Here is a 23,730-nt window from a genome sequence, read left to right on the forward strand (position 1 = left end):
TATTTATTTATTTTTATTAAATCTCTTCATAAAATTAGCACGCCTCTAAACATATTTGCTTCACTCTCGGCCAAATTTTAGGACAACGTTTAAAAAGCATGATGGTTAATAGCAGCAAAATATGGTTGATTTTTTTAAAAAGGAAGTAGAATTTGAATCTAGTGCGCTCCAACGTTCAAATGTAATTAGGATCCTCGTGAGCCGTCAAACGGTCACATATGTCCATGTGAATGTCTTTAAAACGATTTTTCTTTTCAAGTTTTCATAAAACAAAAAACAAGACAAATCAATTACTTTTGGTTCCTATAAATAATAGGGGACATTGTTCAGACTCTTTACAGACCTCCAACCAGATTATAGTTGTCAGTCAGACTTCCATGATTACAGCCTCCTTTCTACGTGAAGGAATAGAATAAACTCGTCTCTCCTCTGCAACTTTTACCACTTCTTTTTCGTAGTAGAATGTATTTTTTTCCCCATTCAGTGTCTTCCCGTCAGATCCCAAGTTACTGAGAACTTTCCTTGCATTTTTCAGCAATTTTCCTGACCTAATAAGACCCACCTTCCAAAATGCAAAACCTGAGATGTGTTTTCAGTATCTCTCTGATATTTACATTCTTCTTTATGTTGTCGGAGTCGCTACCTCGAACAACCACACAAGCCCCAGTTTGCTCGGTAGCAGATAGAGCTGCTCTTCTCAGCTTCAAAGCCAGAATCGTGAAGGACACCACCGATTTTCTCTCTTCCTGGACAGGAAACGATTGCTGTGACGGAGGCTGGGAGGGCGTGCAGTGTAATATGGCTACAGGGAGGGTTACTGGATTGATACTGCAAAGACCGGATAGGGACAGTAGCCGTTACATGAAGGGCACTCTCTCCCCTTCTCTGGGCAGTTTGCGCTTCTTGGAGGTAATGTCTATAACTGGGATGCAACATATTAGAGGTTCGATTCCTGAGAGCTTCTCAAATCTACCCCACCTCACCCAATTGGTCCTAGAAGACAATTACCTTGAAGGTAACATTCCTTCAGGTTTGGGCCGTTTGTCCTTACTCCAGACCCTCTCACTTAGTGGAAACCATTTGAGGGGGCAGATTCCTCCAAGCCTAGGGAATCTCAGCAATCTTCAATATATAAATTTAGCAAGAAATTTTCTAAGTGGTCCAATCCCAGCCAATTTCAAAAATTTCCATTCTCTGCAGTCCCTGGACCTTGGCTTCAATTTGTTGTCTGGGCTAATCCCAGATTTTGTTGGGCAATTCCGGAATCTCACCTTTCTCGACCTGTCCAATAACCAATTATCAGGGCAGCTACCCATTTCCTTGTTCAACTTGAACAATCTATTGGACTTGTCCTTGAGCAATAACCAACTCACAGGAAAAATCCCAGACCAGATAGGGGAGCTAAAATCCCTTTCTAGTCTTTCATTGAATGCTAATCGGTTTACAGGTCATATTCCAATAACCATTTCAAGACTACAGAACCTTTGGAACCTTAATTTATCACGAAATGTACTCTCAGATCCTCTGCCAGAATCCTTTGGTAGGGGCATTCCTTCTTTGTTGTCGATAGACCTGTCCTACAACAATCTCAGTTTAGGAGCAGTTCCTGATTGGATCAGAAGCAGACAACTTTCAGCTGTCCATCTAGCCGGATGTAAACTGAGAGGAGCCCTTCCACGGTTTACAAAACCTGATTCCCTGAGCTCTGTAGACCTATCCGATAACTATTTTATGGATGGGCTTTCTAATTTCTTTGCAAATATGTCCAATTTGCAAAAAGTCAAGCTCTCAAACAACCAATTGAGCTCAGATCTTTCAGAAATAAGATTGCCAGGTGGGCTCTCTTCTATCGATCTTCACTCAAATCAGCTTACTGGCACTCTTTCAAGGATCTTGAATAACAAAACGAGCCACTTTTTGGAGGTTATAGATGTATCGGGCAATCAAATTAGTGGAATGCTTCCTGAATTTAGTGGAGGCTTGAACTTAAAAGTGCTCAATGTAGCAAGCAACAGGATTGCAAGCCACATTCCCAGTTCAATTTCAAACCTGATTGAACTTGAAAGGTTAGATGTTTCGAGGAACCACATTAACGGCACCATCCCTACAAGTTTAGGCCTATTGCTGAAACTTCAATGGCTTGATCTGTCCATAAATGGGCTCACAGGAAAAATCCCAAGTAGCTTGCTGGGGATCGAAGGTCTAAGACATGCAAACTTCAGAGCAAACAGACTCTGTGGAGAGATACCACAAGGGAGGCCGTATAATATCTTCCCGGCTGCTGCCTACGCCTACAATCTGTGCTTGTGTGGCAAACCCCTGCCACCTTGTAGGAAATGGAAACAAGGGAAAATGGGCCAGTAAGATGCTGACTCCATTCTCCAATGGGAGATGCTCACGACATAAGAGCATTATCATACAGGAGAGAAGAGGGAATAGTTTCGGCTTTCTGCACCAGTTGGTCTATTATTCTAGCATTCATCTTCTTTCAGCTTATTGTCAGTTTCACTTGGTAGAAATCATAATTTATTACTACTTTCTACTCCTTGCCCAAAAATAGAGAGAACTCCAAAGCAATACCACTAAGTGCAAGCGCATCCATCCCAAAGAATCTCTGCTTCAGAAGCATTGATGCAAAGCAAATCAATGTGAATCATAACCAAGATAAGCTCCTAGAATGTCACAACAATTGATAAGGAGGAGGAGGAAGAAAACGAAGAAGAAGAAACAGCCACCCAGGACAACCATAATACGATATATCAAGGAAATGAGTTAAGCCACATGCTTGGCAAGTTAACCAACAAGTATTACATTCTAAGATGAAATACATATGATACCCCAAACCAACCAAAAATATAACCCTTAAGAAAACCCTTAATATCTACCCTCGAAACTACTAGACTAAACCAAATCTAAATTTACAAGACACAAGAACTAATCATCAGACATGAAAAATCAACATGCAATCTGTCCTGCTCTACTTCAGATGCTCCTTCCCTGAACCTCATCAGCCTCCGAAGGTAAGAAAAGGAAGCCGCTTGTTCAAAACGAAACCAATATAAATAGCCTAAATGACCAAAATTAGAAACTACACACTAGGAAAAAAAAAATATCATAGTTCAAGTAAAATGAGCTCAGAATCAAAAGTACTAACTTTGCGATATCTAAAACTGATGACCTACATCTTCATCTTCAGCATCGTAACTCTCCTAGAGGCCCGGTCATACTCCGCCTTAAGCTCGGAAGCTTTATTCTGGTAAACCTTGTTTTCATAGAATTTGGCATTCAACTTTGAAGGAACCAAAATAATTGAAAACTCACCTCGTCAGTCAAGGATTTCCACTTCTCAACACCATCAATTGCAACCTAAGATTCATGAGTTTTGCTACATACAAGCACAGTTGCGCACTAATCTGTGTATCAACACTGATTTATTCATACTTAAAATTTAAATTAATACTGTTTTCAATAAAATCTACTTTTTGACCAATCACATCACATTGGTACACAGATTAGTACACAATTGTGCTTGCAACTATACTTTTCCAAGATTCATTATCCCAAAAACCGAAAAAAATAAATAAATAAAAGGAAAGCAACAGAAATTGAAACTCCTTACAAAAAAGTAAAATTGAGAGCAACAGTAGAAAGAATTATACCGTTTTAAATCCTTTGAACCAGAATGAGCTTCCGTATAGACCTTCCTAAAGTTATCACTGGATCATTAAAAAAAAGCTATGCCTTCAGCAGATATACCGCACAAAGAATCATTCCTTGCATTACAACAAACAAAAACGAAATTGAGACCAATCGAAACATTAATCTAACCGTGCGAGAGAGAATGAGAGCGTCTCTTCTGCAGGCTTCTTCTTGGGGTCATAGCCAGCAAGAAGCAAATCTATGAAGAAATTGAAAACCTTGTGTTTGTGAAAATAATTCATACACAGTGAGAGTGTTTGAGAGTCTTTTTATTCATATATATCTATATATGTATATATTCATGCTACAAGAGGTATACACGGATTAGAAAGCATATTACTGTTAAGAGTGTTTGTATGTACAAGGAAATAATTACAAGAGTAATTAGAGATTTATGCTATCCGTTGGCGTGAATATATGGGACGTAGCAGAATTCTCGGTTGTAGCCGTTGCTGTGCATATACGGGAAGTCTGCTCTCGCTTTACCCCATGATTGTGCTTAATAATTTAAACTCCGACAATTACTCTCAAAGTCATGCAATTGATACAAACAGAAATCCATGAAAACCATATAAGGGTACGATATAGTAAAAATGAGGACCCCCCCCCCCCCCCCCCCCCCCCCCCGCGGCCGGGTTATGGCTAAAATTAAGTAATTAAAGACAAACAAAACTAAGCTAAAACAGCAATAGAGCAGTGTCCTACAGAGTCAAGTAATAAAAAGAAAATATATTTTAAGCATAATCGTTCAAGTTTCATTAGAAGCCTTACAAACTCTTTTCAATTACACACACAAATTGTCGCAATACAAACAGGGTACCATCTGGCAAAAGCACTGGAATCTTTGGCAGGAAGGGAAAAAAGTGGTAATCTGGGCCTCCGATAACGCTTCAACTCTCTTCCTCCCGTCTACTCCAACACCTGTCATTTTATACATAACGTATTCAAAAAATAATATGAGTGAAACGACCCTGTCGTTTTGAGATGAGATCGTCTTCTTTCCCTTCCCTCTTCTTCTCTAATTTAGTCTTTCTCATTCTCTCTCCTTTGGAACACTCTCTCTCAGATGAACCTCGACGCTAGGGAGACTAAGAACCGCCATAGAACTACCAGAGTCGATACGGCCGATATTTCTCCTCCCCATTAATCGGTATGGTTGGTTGTTCCATGCTTTTCTCTTCTGTCGGTCAGCGTTAGTTTTGGCCAAAAACCACGCTGAAAGGTCGGTTTCCACCACTATATATGCTATATCTTCGCATGTTTGGGAATATAAGGCCTTCTTTGGATAATATCATCTTATCATTATAAATTTTTCGAACTTTCAAATAAAATATAATAAACAATTTAACTTTTTCAAATCTCAAAACAAAAATAATATTACTAAAATATACTTTAATAATATTTTTCAACTTTTAATTCTAATTTTATCTCAACTCAACTCAATATCCAAACATTCCCTAAATCATCTTATCTCATCTCATCTTATTTAAGAACTTTTCATAATGTTATTTCTAAACATCACTAAAATACAAACACTTTCACTTTTAAATTTTTAACTTTTTCATCTAATTATTACTTAATAATTATAATTTTTTCAAACTTCTAAACAAAACACAAAAAACAATACTATTTTTTTCAATTCCAAAATATTTTACCGATTTCTCTTTGTATTCATGTCAGCTTTTGGGCTGAGGAGGCCTCTTAGCTCCATTGGGACAAGTAGCCATGGTAGATAGTCAAATGTAAGAAATAATATAACTACTTCCCTTTAGGACTCGACATTCACTTTTTGACTCAATCTAGTTGTAAGCTGTGTTGGAAGGGAGTTACTGTAACTCCTGAATAGAAATTGAAAGGGGATATAACTCTAGTCCCTTTAGAAATAGTAACATCTTTGGCAAAAGAGAAATTCAATTGAACTCATATATACGGAATGAGGATGGCCCGTGAAAATACATCGGTTTCTTACTTGTGCAAAGGAACTATTTCTTGGCAACTTGGACAACTTATAATGAAAGAATCAGAGTTAACCTTGTAGCTTGAGCATGAGTTTATTAAAAGCCGAAAAGAGGAAAACTGGGGCCCTATACAAAAAAGAATATAGTACATGTGAAGGGGACGAATACTAGGAGTTAGAGCAGCATAGTGCTAATACTTAAAGCGACGAACCAGATACCTACTATAGGTTTGAAAATTCGAGTGGCTGAAGCAGCTACTTTCAAAGTAACAAAAACTGATCCAATTCGGAGTTGTTGATGTTTATACCGATCAATCATAGAAGAAAAGTCCTTATTCACGATAGCTCAATCTTTAATTTCCTTTCTTGACTTGGCTTTTGCTCGCTCCTCCCCTATCAACCTAGGCAACATATCGCTTGCCCACTAGCATTGCGGTGACGATATTGTAGGGGAGGTCCTGCGATTGTCCCCTTATGGTTGAGAAAATCATTTTGTATGGTTGAAAAGATCCCCTTATGTTTATTCCTTCGAATGACCTTATTTTTTGTCTAGGTTAGCCAAAAGATGGCTATCAGTTTAAGGACGCAAGGTGCTCCTAGTTTTTCCTTTGCCGAGAATGTGAGCAAATATATCATGTTGATTGACCAAATGTAATTTCCATTTTGATGTTGATTGTGATATTGCATTGCTGTGTTAGAAGAATCATAGATGTACTAATTCGGTATACTCTAAACAAAATAATATTAAAAAATTATTTTCCAACGGTATTTTAAATTTATAACATTTTTATTCAATTTTTCTTCTCTGCTTTTCCCAAACCTAATAAAACATATTAACTTAAATCATCTCACTATTGAAGAGGATAAAAGTAGCAAGTCCAGATATACCAAGTCCAACCCATCGAAGGACTTTCATTAGGAAGCAAGTAGGAAAATGAAAGAATGTCAATATTAAAGGGGATAAAAGTAGCAGGTCCAAATATACTAAGTTTAGCCCATCAAAGGGCGGGCCATTATTAGGAGGCAAGTGGGAAAATGAAGAAAGGGGGCAAGATGAAAAGGAAAAGCATAGTGTCAAAGAAAAAGATATAAGTAGTGGGAAAAGGAAGAAATGAGAGGAAAGCAAGTGAGAGATGCAAAGAAGGAAGTGACATAAAACTAAACTTCTGACTAGCCACTTAAGGGATTTGATAGGATCAAGAAATGGATCATCATCTTCCATCTCATGATGAGAGCTCTAGAGAAATTATCTTCTCCAAACAAATGGGTTCTATTGTATAAAGAAAAAAAGATCATGAGAGACTGTAAAATACTTATATTATAGTGAATTTGCCCTCCAAATGACCCATGGACATAGACACTATGTTAAATCACGTAAATTTGTATGTCTCTATTTCTATTTACTTTTTTAGTATTATTTTTTTATTTATTGTTATGGATGCACATACAGATGCTGTATCAACATCCCAAACCACCACCATGGGCTTCAACCCACTTCATCAAGGCCTAGACCACCTTTGTGGGCCTAGAATGACTATTTCTCCCATTTTAGTCTGTCGTGCGATTTTTGGCATTAACAACTACTGTTGATAGAATTCTCATATGACCTCATTCTCCAAAATTTTGTGAATAGTGATGAAACAGTTTAAGTGAAGATATTTATTAGATTTTAAGAAATTGGAGAAAAAAGTTAAATAAAAGTATTAAAAAATTAAAAAAAATTGCTTGAATATAATTTCTTAATATTATTTTTATTTTGAAGTTTGTGAAAGTTGTATTGATTTTTGTATTTTATTTTTGAAATTTGTAAAAGGTATATTGATTTTTTATTTGAATAATGATTAAATGAAAAAGTTAAAAATTTGAAATTAAAAAGTGTTTTGTATTTGAAAGATGTTTGGTAATAAAATTCCGAGAAGTTTTTAGAATTATGAGAATTCTCAGTGTCCAAACATGCCCAAAATCTTTGTGTTGTCTATTTTATTTTGTTAACTATCTCTCTTCCTCTTTTGAACCCTATTTTATTGATTTTTTGATGAGATTTCATTCAAATTCTCTTCCTTTCTGCTTTGATTTTGTTTCTCTTATCTTCCAATGGGGTCTGTTTTAGTTTCTAAGTGTGTTTATTGTTTCTTAGATCCTCAAGTAGAATCTTATTCTCATCTCTTTTGTCTATGGTGAGCTTGCTTCCATGGTTTTGAGTCATTTTACTCTTGTTTTTGGTCTAGGGAAGGCACTTCACGTTGAGTGGAAAGATGGACTCTTTGTTTAGTGGGGTTAGAGCAAAATTGGTGATCAAGTCGTGAACCTTTATTAATTCTTTAGGAGATATGACTTTACAAGAACTGCTATATTTTTTAAAGGAATCATGATAAATTCTAATGTTGTTATTCTCAAAATTACACGTTCGCTTATTAAAGGAATCAAAGTTTTGTTGCAATGCTTCTCAAGCTGGTTAGTTCAACATGTTGGACGTGATGTAAACTTTTTTTGTTTTTTGAAATAAAACCTCCCATTTGTATTCACGTTCAACTGATACAAAGTTTATACTGTATAACAAAACTAAGCATATCCACATGACCACTTTCTATCCATATACATTCTTCATTTACATTGAGTGAGTGCCTAGCTAAATTATGTGCTACCTTGTTACGTCCCCTATAAGTATGTTCTACTACCTAATTGGGTTTGTTTTGCAAAATCAATTTTATGTCTTCTATCATCTGTGCATGCCATTTCCAATTTGCTTCACTACAATTAACAGCTTTTATAACTCCCAAAGCATCACCTTGAAACACTACTTTTACAAAGTTCAACTCAACACACAATCTCAATGCTCTCCATAGCGCATGGAGCTCTGCAATAGCTGGATTTGTAACCCATTTCTTTGAGCTGCATAGTGAAGCCAACACCTCACCCTGATCATCTCTAATAACCACACCCATACCCATCTTTCCTTCCCTTTCATTGAGAGCTACATCCCAATTTGCTTTGACTGAATTGATTGTAAGTTTCTTCCAAACTCTCTACAACACTTCTTCCTTGCTCCCTTTCTGGAATCTCTTGTGCTTGTTGGAATTCTAATAAGCTGTCTTTTGTATGTTTGAAGAGAACTCTAGGATTAGTAAAAGTATTCTTGAAAACAAAACTATTTCTCCTCAGCCATATTCTTCTCATGACTGTAACCACCAGCTCTAGTTCCTTCCTAGACAACCTCCCTACAAACTTTTCCCAAACCTCATAACGTTTCCCCTTCACTGCTGGACCATTTCTGCACTGGACTTGCCTCCTCAGCCCACACACCTCTTGCACTAACACATCTCCCTATGGCATGAGCAATGGACTCCTCTTCCATTTCACATATTGGATAGCAAGTCTTTTCTACTATATTCCTTCTAGCAAGGTTCTTTCTTGCAAGTAAACTATCATTTAGAACCTTCCACATAAACATTTTTACCACTCTTGGAACCTTTAAACTTCACAGCATCTTCCATCCTTCAGCTACCTTCCTTGAATAGTCTCCTTTGATTTTCTTTTTCCTGCTGATGTCCAGGTGGTATGCACTTTTAACATTAAGGATCCCATTTTTTGTTGGAGCCCAGATTTGGTTGTCTTGCAAGCCCGTTTGGCTTATAGGAATCCTGTACACCAACTTCGCTTCATCTTCATTCATGATGGCTCTAACCAACTCTTCTCTCCATATCCCACCTTCAACATCAATCAGATCCTTCACTTTAGCTACAACACCCAACTCTTTAATTGGAGAATGAATACAAAAGGATGAGAGTCTAGTGATCCATTTATCTCCCCCTATCCTTATGTTGTGTCCGTTTCCCACTCTCCACACAAGTCCTTCCCTTAATAAATCTAAGAGCCCCATAAACTCCTCCATATCAGTGAAGGTCTTTGGCCCAATTTTTCATTGAGAATATCATTTTGCCTAAAATATTTTTCTTTTAACACCACAGTTGCAATAGAACTTGACATTGTCATTACTCTCTAGCACTGTTTGGCTAGCAAAGCATTATTAAAACTTTCAAGTTCTTTGAATCCCAGTCCCCCTTATACTTTTAACCTCCCCATCTTACTTCAGATACAACATTGAATTTTCTTGTCATTTTGATTCTGTCCCCACCAGAACTTGGTTATTATTGCTGCCATATCTTTGCACAATCTCTTAAGCAATTTAAATACATTCATGTGGTAGTTTGGGATAGCTTGAGCTATTGCTTTCAACAAAATTTCCTTACTCGAGGGGGATAAAAAACTGGTTTTTCCAGTTATTTACCTTCTACCATATTATGTCTTTAATACTCCTAAAGGTATTGTATCTTGATCTCCCTACCATGATAGGTAAGCCTAAATATTTCTCACAATTAGACTGAACTCTAGCCCACATCTCCTGAATTATTATGTTCTTAACTGTCTCATTTGCATGGTATTGTAAAACATGAAAGTTTTCGGTTTATTTAGACTCAAACTAGAAGCCCTTTCATAGAGATCAGGAATTCCACAAATCTTCTTCCATTTAACCCAGTTGGCATTCCCAAATATTATGCAATCATCAGCAAATAGAAGATGGGTGATTTTTGTTCCACCTCTCGCAATGGATACACTTTTAAATTAGCTTTATCAATAGTCTCATTGATTATTGTACTTAAACCTTCTGCACAAAGAAGAAATAAGTAAGGGGACAAGGGATCTCCTTGTCTTAACCTCATTGTTGGGAGAATTATCTCCCACAAGTTGACCATTAATCATTATTGCATATGAAACTGATGTTACACAAGGCTTTATCAAGTTGACTCACCTATCTCCAAAACCTAACTTCTCCATTAATGCTTTCAGAAAAAATCATTCCACCCTATTATATGCTTTTGATGTATCTAGTTTCAAGGCCATAGTACCCACTTTACCCTTTGGCCTTGTTTTCATTGAGTCAAGAATTTCGTAGCCAGTAATTATATTATCAGATATGAGTCTCCCAGGGATAAAAGCACTTTGGCCTTTTGAAATGACTTCATTAAGCTCCACTTTTAATTTATTAGCCAAAGTTTTTGCAATGATCTTGTACATCACATTGCACAAACTTCTTGGCCTATAATCACTAATTGTTTTGGGATTTTTTATCTTGGGAATTAAGACCACAAAAGTATGGTTAAGAGATTGCGACATACCTCCACCATTGAGGAATTTAAGAGCTACCTCATACACATCATCTCCCACAGTACTCCAGAGATTTTGAAAAAAATGGCCCCGAATCCATCCGGTCCTAGAGACTTCAGAAGGCCAATCATTTTTAATGCCATCTCCATTTCCCCTCTTGAGAATTCCCTCTACAACATCCCATTCATTGAATCAGTCACCCTATTCTTCATAGCTTCCAAGCAAGTATCAATCTCCTCTTTTTTTGGTTCTGCTATCTTAAAGACTTTAGAATAGCTATTCTTCAAAGCCATTGCAATTTCTTCTTGCTCAAGCTTCACTGTTTAACCATAGCACCCAAGATCAAACAAATTATTTCCCACAAGAGCCTCACAAAACTTATTGATTTGTGATTCATCCCTTTGTCTTCCCTCTACATTCTCTTCTTGACACATAACCTCATTGAAATCCCCTTTCTATGCACTAAGCTGATTGATCCTTGGTTTCAAACTAGCCAATAATTCCCAAGAGAGGTTCATCTTCCCAGTTTCAAGATGTCCATAAAACCCTATAAAAAAACCATTCACTTCTAGTTCATTCTTTCCTTATTAAGGCATTAATATGCCATTGAGAGTAGTTCAACACTTCCACCTTCTCTTCCTTCTTCCAAAACAAAGCCAAACCCCATTCTTCTCACTTGATCTACCACAAAACACCCTTCCATTCTTAGTCTTTTTTTTAGACCCTCTAATTTTCTCACCTTCACCATTGTTTCAATTACAAACACCATTGTTGGCTGATTTTCCTTCACTATAAGGTAAAGATCAACTATCTGAGGGTTTCCAAGCTTTTGGCAATTCCAGCTTATGAGATTCATAATACCTGGTGGGGCTATCTAGCAGCATCCGCCTCAATCATTTCCACATTGATCTCCCCCTTCTCCTTTCTTCTTACTTTTTTCTCACCACTCTTCACATTGCTCTTTTCTTCCTTCTCAACATAGTTACATTTAGTCACCAGGGCAACTGGTAATGTTTCACCACTATTATTTATTCCCCTTACCCTTCTGCTCCAACTACTCTTCTTACCTACCTTTATAGTTATCTAGTCACTATTTTTCATACTTACATACTCACCTTTCAGCACATCACCAAATTTAGTATATTGTAGCTACAGACTACTCATCTCCTTTAGGCACTGAGTGGCATTTAAACAAACACCTGGACTACTTAACTCTTTACTCTCTTCTTCTCTCACTACCCCCATTGAATCCCCCAATTTCCCTTGTTCCCTCCACTCCCCCTTATGCCCCCCTCCCTTCTCGTCCCCATTATTTTGTCCCTCACCACTTCTACACCACTCTTCCCCTTCACTCCCGCTTGTTCCCCTGAATTCTCCACTAACTCCACATTAGAGTCCAAATGATTATAACTATTCTCAGCACTATTATTCTGTATTTTATTCCCCTTCCTTCATGATCTTCTTCGGTTGTCAACTATTGCTCTCAGCCATGGTCCATATTGTTTCTCCCCCTCAGAGTTTTGTACACTACTAGAGACTTCAGTCGTGCATCCTTGGAGGTCATGCACTATTTTCCCACGTCTGAAGCAAATCCTTGGTAACTTTTCATATTGAAATGGTATCCAGATCCGATCCCCTTCCACAGTCACTGTTCTTCCCGTTTCTAATGGTTTTTTGAGCTCATATACAATCTTCACTCTAAAAACCTGCCCTAAGCAAAACCATCAACTTGTACATCGACATCCACCACCTTCCCTATCGTACCTCCAAATTGTTTACCCATCCCCTGATTCATAAAACCCAGAGGCAAATTATGCATTTTGACCTAGAAGCATTCTTGATCAAAGTCCAGTCGGTTCGTTTGAGTGTTCCCATCAAAATTTTTCAATACAAACAGGTAATTATCAAAGAGCCACAGGCACCCTTTCCATCATTTTGTTTTTATCACTAGACTTGGCAAAAGTGATAACAAAGCAGTTCACTCCAATCTCCCAAAATTCCATCGGCTTTCCCACCTTTCATTTTTTGTCCATTGTCATCTTCACTATCTCCCTCCCAATCTTTCGCTCAGAACATATCTTTCCCACAACACTTCTTCCCCCATTTTTCCTTCAATTGATCCTACTCCCCTCTTTCCACCACTATCAGAAAGTTTTCTTCCTTTAACTTCATGCGTGCACATCTCTCATCCACCTCCTCCATACATCCACTCTACCCACCTCAGTGAATAGATACTCCACCCTCCTCCTCTATCAAAATAGAAAGGACTTACCAACTCCTCCTCAACCACTTTCAAGAAAATGATTGAGAGCAGACTCTATCTTTGGTGTGATGGAAGCTATGCTACTCATAATCTTGCTAAAGATGCTTTTAAGCTTTTTGAAGGCGTCATGGAAGTTAAGGAAAATTCCAAACTGTATTCATGATATTGTGTTACGTGAGATGATGTAACCATTTTATGAGCAATAAAGGTTTTCCTTTAAAAAAAAAAAAAAGATTTCTAAGGCTAGTTAAGAACCTAGTATTTTGGTTCTCTTAAAACTATCTAAGGCTATAAAGTTCTAGATTTTATCAATTGGAGTTCAAAAGCCATTTAGGATCAATTGGAAGCCTCATGGTATTAACTCTTACATGTTCAACATATTGCATTCAATATGTTCAAAAATATTTTCCCACTTTGCCCTTTTTCACTCATGAGGATAGGTTCCTCCCTTGCCCTCACCTTTGTCACTTGTAATCCTAATATCCCTTGTTGTTGTCGTGAAAAGCTCTCTCTTCTCTTTGATAAAACTTCCCTCTCTCTCTCTCTCTCTCTCTCTCTCTCTCTCTCTCTCTCCAAAATTATTAAGCCCATTTTTCCATTCTCTCATGGAAACCCCTCTCCCCTCTAACCATAATCTATCCAAGCCTTATAAAATCAAAGAGACTGGTTCACCTTCTCCGAAGTTGTACGCTGCCATTGTTGGGACTTCAAACAGGTTAGAGCTCTCTTCTATCCCCATTTGTGATATTGAACTTCCACTTAAATAAGTCCAAATTAAGCATGGGAAGCTAGCAATTTTCTTCACTCCTTTGGAAGTCCAATGATCTGAGACGTCATTACAATATGCATTGGTTGCAAAATTTTCTAAAAGGCGGCCCCAAATGGATTCAATCTAAAGCCACATCATGAACGAATATAACCTATCACATCCTCAGATTATTAGTCTGATTGGTCCATGACACGTCTCGATAAAGTTCCAAGTTGTTAATCACCTAACTAAGGCCTGGACAATAAGACACACTCGATGAAAGGACTTAGTCAAGGGATTTCAGCGCCAAAGAATAATCACCTATTGCACCTATTTGAGTAAGGTTGCCTTGATTACCTCTAAATTTCTATGTGAAACCTTACTTGCAAACCATTGTTAATCCTTTGGGTAAGGATTGGACCATAGATACACACTTAATGCAAGGAGCTGGTTAAGGGATTTCAGTTAAACCTGCTCATGAGGCTATCCCTTGACTTAAACATATTCCTAATCTTGTGACTTGGGATGATAATGCTTTACTTCTCAAATCCCCCAACCTTGATGAGATTAAGAATGTGGCCTAAAGCATCACTATGGACTCTACTCACGACCCTGACAATTTCTCATCTTCGTTCTATATTTTTTTCTAGTCTATTATCTATAATGGCCCTCTTAAGGCAGTTATTAAGTTTTGTCAATGATGTCTCTTACCTCCCTCCTACGAGCACATTTTTGTTACTTTAATTCCAAGAATTGATAGGCCTACTACATTCTCTAATTTTGATCAATAATTTTTTGCCAAGTCTCCTATAAAATTGTCTACAAAAAGCATGGCTACCCCCTTATCTACTATTATGCCCAAAATCAAATCCAATCATCATGGTGTTTTTGTTGACATGGTCAAAGCTTTTGATAGGGTAATTGGGTCTATCTTTCTTGGTTGTTGTCTGCTTTTGGTTTTAGTGCACCTGTGGTCTCTCTTCTCCAGATTTTCTTCTTGGATCCTACTTTTTCCATATACCTTAATGGTAATGTTAGCTATTTCACCACTAGTAGAGGTCTTCAACAAGGAGACCCTCAATTTCATTTTCTTTTCATCATTAGTGAAAAGATGCTAATTAGAGGTCTGTATCAACTGATGATGGATGACCATACTACTCCCTATGTTATCCCTTGTGCTTGCAACCCTATTAGCTACATTCCCTTTGCCAATGATATTGGGGTATTCATCAGTGGTTCCAAAAAAGGCTTTCAAGCCTTCAACTTCTTCAATACTTTTTATGAAAATATCTCAAGGCATAAAGTCAATTATTCTAAAAGTATTTTTCTAATATATATAAAAGTGTCTCTAGCACTAGAAAGAATATTTTATGTACCACCACAGGTTTTAATGAAGGTAAATTTCCTATTGTTTATCTTGGTTCCTCCTCTCCCTAGAAGCTTCCCATTTCTGCTAGGTAGAAAGGCCGCATTTTATCCATGGAAGGTAAGCTTACTTTGATTAAACTTGTCCTCAGCTATGTCGCTATCCATATCCTCTCTATGCTCAATGCTCCCAAAAAAATTATTGATTTCTATTCATAAATCTTTTGCCACTTTCTTATGGGATAAGGTTGATGGTCACAAAAAAAAAAAAAAAAGGAAGAAAAAAAGACTAGATATCCTGGCATTGTGTTGCCCATTGCTCCCTTGAGGGAGGCTTGGGTATTGGATACTTGCATGATGTCTTGCAAGCCCTTCTCACTACAAACTAATTTGGCATTTTCTCACTTCTACTTCTCCTTGGGCTATCTTTCTCCCCCAAAAAGATATGTGAAATACTCTCTCCCTTGACACTATAGCGGCCAAAAATTATCACTCCAACTCTTCGAAGATTATTAGTCGCTACCTCCCTATCATTTACCAGGAAATTTAGTGGAATATTAGGGAGGGTGCCTTAATTTCTTGTATGATAACTGGGTCAAGAATGGTTTTTTTGCTCAGAAGGGCTTTCATATCACCAATCTCCATCTTCAAGTAAAAGAGGTTTGTACATTCACTAGTTGGAATATGTCAATGCTCTCTTCTTTGAATGACACCTTTTGGGTTCAAGAGTTTATTCAACATTGTATCATGCTCAAACCAAGTGGTGATGTTATGATCTGAAACACTCTCATGATGGCAAGTTCTCTTCTAAATTCGCTTGGAATTTTCTTAAGGATCACCTCCCTCACACCAACACCTTGAGTTTTGTTAAGAATCAAACTTTTCCTATCAAGATTTTGGTTTTCGTTTAGAAGCTTCAGCATAATGGTATCACTCTGGATGATAAAACCCAACGATGTGGTATCCCTATGGCGTCTAAGTGTTCTTCTTATCTTGGAGGATCTTGTCAAACTACAAATCATGCCTTCTCAGAATGCTCTCTTGCAAAGACCATTTGGTACTATTTCGCTACAGCTCTTGGTTAATGCCCTTTTAGACAATAGCTATTGAAAGGACATTGTTATCCATTGGTGGTCCTTGTTTAAAGGTCCTGATCAATCCAATCTCCTTGCTTATTTACTGCCTTTGCTCCTCTTGTGAAATTATGGCTAGCTTGCAATAAATTTAAATTTGAGGGCCCCGACACCTCAACTATTACTACTATTGTTAAGATCAAGAAGTGGCTGGCTCAACTCTTTTCTAAAACCAAAAGCTCTCACTCGTAATAACAATACTGAGGTTCTCAACTTTTTACACATCCTTCAGTTAACTATTTGATCAAACGCCCTATATTTTTAGTCAAATGGGCTCCTCCTCTGTAAGCACTCTTAAGTTGACCATTAACGATGCTTTGAAAGATAAACTTGGGAATGCTGGTTGTGATGGTGCTTTTACGTTCCCATAATTGCTCTATCATTACAAGTTTCTCTTGTTTTTTAGGTACATGTACCAACGCTTTTGCTAAATTTTCAACTGTAAGAATTGGTTTAACTTTATGCTATGAATCAAGTATTTTTTATATGATTGTTGAGATTGATTATCTTATTGTTGTTAATTGGCTTAATAAAGACTCTTCCCCTTGGAATTACTCTAATATTTAGGATGATATTTTACATTTCAAGATCTATTTTCCTTTTAGTATCAATCTTGTATACAGAGAAGGTAATAAGTTTGCTGACAACCTAGCCAATTATGGCACAATGGGACACACGATAAGCTTTTATTCTCTTATTCAACTCCTGAAACATATGATTGCTTTGGTCGCTCTGGATCATCCGTAACTTTCATTTATTTAGTATTATTTACTTTCCCTTTATGTTTTTCTTTTCCTTTTAGGAACTTGGTTTTTTGGGCTTTATTTTTCTATCATTGCAACTCTCAAGTTTCTTCTTTATGTAAAATGTATTTTTCCACCATAAGTAAGAGTAATCAATAAAATTGAGATATTGTATTTTCTTAGGGAAAAAAAATGAAATTCAACATATTGGTTCTTTTGTTATGGTTTTTGGTGGTTTCAATAAGATTTGGACTATGGAGCGGAGGTTTTGGTTGATAGGGTCCAAGACATTTCTCTTTATCCATTTTGGATCTTGATCCGATCCAACCCACTAATTACAGTTTACTTATATATTATACTAAACCCATGTACAACCATCACATTGTATTTTGGTTATCAAATAAAAAAAAAATCTTTCAACTCCCTAAATTAGTCACATTATCAAACCATATAAAACTTGTGTCTTATATGTGATCAATTTTTTTTTTTTTTAAGTCCTGAAATCATTCCTCACACAACATAAGTGGCTTGGCTCATCTAAAAAGAGAAAAGAAAAGAAAATTGACTCAGCTCACCTTTTGAAAATGCAGGCTATGCAAATTGTGGTGGTTTTCTTTCTTTCTGACTATTCACTTGGGTTAGATAGTTTTACTGGTTGGACAATGTCGGGTTACTTCTAACACACTAAATGTAAATACTAATAGAAATGAATTTTCTTTTTTTAACAATTTTTTAAGGAAAAAAATAGAAATTTACTAATAGTCACTTTTTTAATTATTAAATAAAAATAAAATAAAATAAAAATATATGAATAGAAATATTTAATGAGTATATTTAATAGTCATATTGTTATTTTCTTTTAAATAAATATTGCATATTTAATTATCATAACTGATACTACTTTGTTGGTTTCTTGGATCCGAATGTCTCTCTCCAACTTGGGGATATTATGGATTTTGTGAGGAGATTCTTTCACTTTATCTATAGCTCTTCACGTGTCTCTTCTTTTAGATATGGAAATCTTGTTGCAGATTTCCTTGGTAACCATGGTGATGCAAGCTACACAAAAATTTTAGTCGTTACCTTATGAAATGCCTCTAAAAATTTATGGAGAGTTGCACAAGGATATAAGAGCCTTACTCAGATCAAGTAGACAAGTGATTACAAAGTTTGTTATCAATGATTATGTAAATGTTGCACACTTCTTTTAAAAAATAGTGGAGTTTAATATTAAAAAATTAATTTTTTCATATAAATCATATATTTACCCACTCTTTTCACTCTATGATGAATATCATTTCTATTCCTAAGCTTTTCTTTGTTAAAAGTATTCCTACATCAAAGAATTCATAATTTTTAAGAAAAATTTTATTCATCATCCATATAATAACACATGATTTTTTTTCCCCGTACCAAATGTATGGTATATGGATGATGAGTAGGATAATTCATTTAATTTAGTAAGAATAAAACAAAAAATAAAATAAAAAATCAAATATGATGTGTGGTGTAGGGATGATGAGTAGTAGCAATACTTAATTTTTAATAGATTAATTTGAGAATTTTTATTTGTAACATAGTTTGGAGGAGACCTATATTCTAAAACAATAGATAAAAAACGTCTAAGAGAAAAGTTTAGAGGGAGGAGGGGTGCCTATGGTAGTAACTGATTCTTCTATGATTTTTATAATGGTGTAGACATTATTGTCAAGATAGACTCTGCCAGCACCCTAAGAAATGAGTCCGTCTCCCGCTCTCGCTCTCTTTCAAGTCTGAGTTTGAGTAGGGTTTAGTATCGTTGTCTATCGACAAACGGATTGGTCTCACTGCATTGTGAGCTTGTTTCTTCTATACTCTCTGTCCGTAGCTATGGTGGAGGAAGATCTCACTACCCGATGGGAACGTATCCATCTCTCGCACGAAGAACCAAGCACATCAACTGCTCGAGGAAAGTTTTGCGTTATTGGACGTGTGCTATCTGAGAAAGGGGTTAATAACGAAGCCTTTCAAACAACAATGTCCCAGATATGGTGTCTAGATGGATGGGTGCGCTTTAAGGACCCGAATGATCAATGTTTCTTAATAGAATTCCAAAGACTACAAGATAAAGAAAAAATCCTCAGTGGTCGCCCGTGGTGCTTTGATAGAAGTTTGCTTACTCTTCAGGAAGTTGATGAAAAAAAGTCAATAAACGCAGCTCAGTTTCGATATGAACCATTTTGGGTTCAATGCCACAATCTTCCTCTGGCAGCGATGAACGCAGACATTGGGAAAAAACTAGGAGCCTGTCTTGGTCATGTGATACGTGTGGATGCAGAATCAGATGGATCGGCCTAGGATCATTGCCTCCGTGTCAAAGCTGCCATTGATTTACACAAGCCCCTGCTAAGGGGAAAATGGCTGAGATATGATGAACAAAGGTACTGGATTTCTTTCAAGTATGAGCGTTTACAAAGCTTTTGTTTTTACTGTGGTGTTTTGTTCCATAAAGGGAAATCATGCTCTAGACCACGCTATGAATCCCAGTTAGATGAAAAACAACTCCAATACGTTCCATGGCTTAGGGCCCAACCAATGAACACCTCTATCTTTGACAATAGGAAGTATGGGGGTACTTAAACAACTAAAGAACACAGAAAGCAAAAACCTGTAGACAAAGAAAAAAGTGGGGTCGAGAACATTAGGAACCAGGAAAGAAACAAGGGTTAATGGAATAAAGTAGGAATGGAGGATGTATATGGAAAAACTGAGCATCTTGGACCAAAGGATGATACTATGACTTCACCTGCAATATTGAAAAACTGGATGAGGAAAACAAAAACCCAGAAGCTATTGAAACAATATTCACACAGGAAAGGGTTTTCAAAAGACAATAATTGAATGATAATGATATGATGGGGCTTAATGACAAGGAAAAAAACAGAACTAGTGCTTTAACTACAGAATCTCTGGTACCCAATTGTATGATGGATTTGGATTTGAAAAAGGGCCAGGTTTACGATAGCTATGAAAGGGGTCTGACTTCAACCACCAACACCATACAAGCAACCAGTCAAAGAGAGGGGAATACACATTTTGGGCCCACTGACCACCCCATAAAAGTGCAAGAGGTATAGATCCATGACAACCACTCTTTGGCTGAAAGTGGCCCCACAATGACTAGTAATGACAAAGTAGAGAAACCAAAGGGGGCAAGTGGAAGAAAAAGGCAAGGGGACCACTCAATGCTACTAATGTCTTTCAAAAGGGAGAGGCCTGAGATGTGGAAAAGAGTTGTCCCAATCACAAAAAAGAACAAAAAACAGTGGCATTTATTCTAAATCCCAAGAGCAAAAGGTAGTTGCTGGTTTCTAGCACTGCCCACCTAAATGAGTATCCTAATATGGAATTGTCGGGGGCTTGGGAACCCCCGATCAATTCGAATCCTTAGGAAACTTTCTAAGGAAAAGTGCCCCAAACTAGTTTTCCTTGTGGAAACTAAGTGCAATAAAGCCAAGATGGATGAAGTAAGGAGGTCTTTAAAACTTGATGCTTGTTTTGATGTAGAAAGTGTGGGACTAAGTGGGGGTATAGCTCTACCATGGAAGGAGGAATGAAAGGTAAAAGTGGTTAACTACACTCGATGGCACATAAGTGCTTTGGTTACTGAACATGGCTCAAATTCCCCCTGGTTATTTACTAGCCTTTACGATCACCCTAACAAGATAAAAAGAAAAGGCAATTGGGAGCTACTCACAAGAATCAAGCCTGATCCGAAGACCCCTTGGCTGTGTGTAGGAGATTTTAACGAAATTTTACATTAAAGAGAAAAAGTGGGTGGCCCGAGTAGACCTTATAGACAAATTGAAAATTTCAGATTGGCAATTGATGAGTGTGGGATCAGAGACATTCCTAGCTTAGGACAGAGATACACCTGGTCGAACAACAGAAGAGGAGAAGGCTTTATTAAGGAGAAAATAGACAGGGCAATGGCAAACAAACCCTAGCTAGACCAGTTCAGATCAGCTACTTGTAATGTCCTCGCAGCTATTAAATCTGAACATTCACCTCTCCATGTCAGCATACCAGACCCGATAAGGAAGGAAAGGGGGAAGAATAGAGTGTTTAGGTATGAGGCAGCATGGGAAGTCAGAGAAGGTAGTTGTGCTGTGATAGAGACAAAATGGAAAAAGAGAATAAAAGGAAAAAACCTTGCTGAAACTATGATGACAAAATTAGAACATTGTCAAAAGGGACTCACAGCTTGGAAAAAAGCCTTAAACCAGAATGAACAGCAGCTTCCTAATCAAATCTGGGCTAGAATCAATTATTTACAAGACACAGGAGGGGAAGGTCAAGTAATACAGATTCAGGAACTACAAAGAAAAGCTGAGACACTTCTTGAAGAAAATGACCTGAAATGGAAACAACGGGCAAAGCCACACTGGTTGAGGAATGGAGATAGAAATACTAGCTATTTTCATAAGCAAGCTACCCAAAGAAGAAAGGTTAACTCCATCAAATCCATAACTTGTCCTTTTGGAAGCACAACTACTGAGCAAGAGGAAATTGGAGCAATCTTCATAGGTTATTTCTCATTTTTATTCACTTCTTCCTTGCCTAATGATATTGAGACTTGTTTGTCTACATTACAACCAAAGGTCACTACTGAGATGGAGCTTAGCCTAAATAAACCCTTCACCGAGGAAGAAGTAAGAGTTGCAATGTTCCAAATGAACCCTCTAGGGTCTCCTGGCCCCGATGAGTTTCCTGCACACTTCTACCAGAAGAATTGGGAAGTAGTTGGAAAAGATGTTTGTTGTTTTACCCTGCATGTGTTGAATCAGAAGGGCTCCCTAGATGAGTTGAATGACACATTCATTACCCTTATCCCAAAAGTCAAATCCACAAGGAAAGTTGCTGAATCTAGGCCAATAAGCCTGTGCAATGTACTCTACAAAGTGGTTTCGAAAACACTAGCTAACAGGATGAAACTAGCCCTTCCTCAACTCATCTCAGCTAACTAGAGTGCTTTCATTCCCGACAGGCTCATCTCAAATAACACTCTTGTAGCCTATGAGGTTCTCCACTCTATGAACTCAAGGATTAAAGGTAAAAAGGGTTTTATGGCACTCAAGCTGGACATGAGCAAGGCTTACGATAGGGTTGAATGGGTCTTTGTGAAAGAAGTAATGATCAAGATAGGCTTCCCCCCTCTATGGATTCATCTTGTACATAAATGCCTTAATTCAGTCACTTATTCTATCTTGATCAATGGAGAACCCCAAAAGAGGTTAAAACCAACTAGAGGAATTCATCAAGGAGATCCAGTCTCTCCTTACATTTTTATCCTATGTGCGGAAGCACTATCTGCAATGCTACAAAAAGCTGAAGAGAGGGGAACCATAACTAGTGCACCAATAGGCTGAGGTCCCACTAGAGTGAGTCATCTGCAGTCTACTCTTTTGCCAAGTCTCTCCTAAGGAACTCTCTAGTGTGATTGACATACTAGATACCTATGAACGTGCCTCAGGACAAGTGCTTAACAGAGACAAATCTTCAGTCTTCTTTAGCAAAAACACAAAGAAGGAGATGCAGAAATATGTACTACAGCTTATTGGAATGAAATCTACAAGAACCTTTGAGAAATACCTCGGCCTCCCTGCAATGTTGGTAAGAACAAAAGTAGCAGCTTTTCACTCTCTAATAGATAGAACCTGGTCTCGGGTTGCAAACTGGAAAACAAATCAGCTGTCCTCGGCTGGAAAAGAAATACTCCTCAACGCAGTGCTCCAAGCCATCCCCCTATACTCAATGAACATGTTTCTACTCCCAGAGTCCATCACTCATAAGCTGAACCAGCTACTTAGAAACTTTTGGTGGGGATTTAATGAGGACTTCTAAAAAATTCAGTGGATTCCTTGGAACCAACTTAATTCAGCCAAGGAAAAGGGAGGCCTCAGGTTCAGGGATTTTAAAACTTTTAATCTAGCAATGCTGGCCAAGCAAAGCTGGAGAATGATCCAAGACCCTCATTCCCTAGTAGCTAGGGTCATAAAACAGAAATACTTTAAAGCTGGGAATCTATTGGAGGCCAAGCTAGGTTCGGGTCCATCTTTTGCTTGGAGAAATATCATAGCTGGTATGCACACCCTCAAGTCAGGACTTATGTGGAGAGTTGGAGATGGATGCAACATAAATATTTGGTCAAATAAATGGATCCCCTTCCTTCCCCATTTTCAAGTAGTAACCCCCCGAGAAGCTGATTGTTGGTGTGAAAAGGTGGGTGATTTAATTGATTCAGAACAGAAATGTTGGAAGGAGAACCTCCTAAGGGAGATGTTTTCTGAAGAAGAGACCAGGGCTATAACCTCTATTCCTATCAGTAATGGAAGTAGGAAAGACAGACTAACCTGGCACCTTGCAACTAATGGTCAATATTCAGTAAAAAGTGGATACCACCTCCAGAAACAGATGGAATCAGAAGAGGAAGGGAAAAGCTCGAATAGGCAAGGGGAAGTTGGCATGTGGAAGAGACTTTGGAAGCTGGATGTGACCCCTGCTGTTAAACACTTTATTTGGAGAGCATGCAAAGAAGCCCTACCTACCCTTGCAAACCTGAAAAGGAGAAAAATAGTAGAGAAGAGTGTGTGCCCCATCTGTAACCTTGAAACTGA

The 23,730-nt window shown here is 37.6% G+C and overlaps 1 protein-coding gene and 1 long non-coding RNA gene across 3 annotated transcripts; one reads left to right on the top strand and one right to left on the bottom strand.

Annotated features, from left to right (window-relative positions):
• Positions 1–306: 306 nt before the first annotated feature.
• LOC122297575 (DNA damage-repair/toleration protein DRT100-like) lies at positions 307–2,542 on the top strand. Its single transcript, XM_043107684.1, has one exon. It carries the CDS (start codon positions 571–573, stop codon positions 2,362–2,364), a length of 1,794 nt encoding a protein of 597 aa, XP_042963618.1. The 5' UTR covers positions 307–570; the 3' UTR covers positions 2,365–2,542.
• Positions 2,543–2,719: 177 nt separating this feature from the next.
• Positions 2,720–4,291, bottom strand: LOC122297576. 2 transcript variants are annotated; one of them, XR_006238836.1, is made up of 4 exons: positions 3,829–4,291; positions 3,660–3,716; positions 3,155–3,366; positions 2,720–3,067 (listed from the first exon to the last, which is right to left on the bottom strand). It is a non-coding gene; the product is annotated as an uncharacterized LOC122297576 (long non-coding RNA). The 2 variants fall into 2 exon arrangements; XR_006238835.1 differs by having other exon boundaries at positions 2,720–3,366.
• Between the last annotated feature and the right edge of the window lie 19,439 nt (positions 4,292–23,730).

Source organism: Carya illinoinensis, chromosome 15 (assembly GCF_018687715.1).
Source record: "Carya illinoinensis cultivar Pawnee chromosome 15, C.illinoinensisPawnee_v1, whole genome shotgun sequence".
NCBI classification, from domain to species: domain Eukaryota; kingdom Viridiplantae; phylum Streptophyta; class Magnoliopsida; order Fagales; family Juglandaceae; genus Carya; species Carya illinoinensis.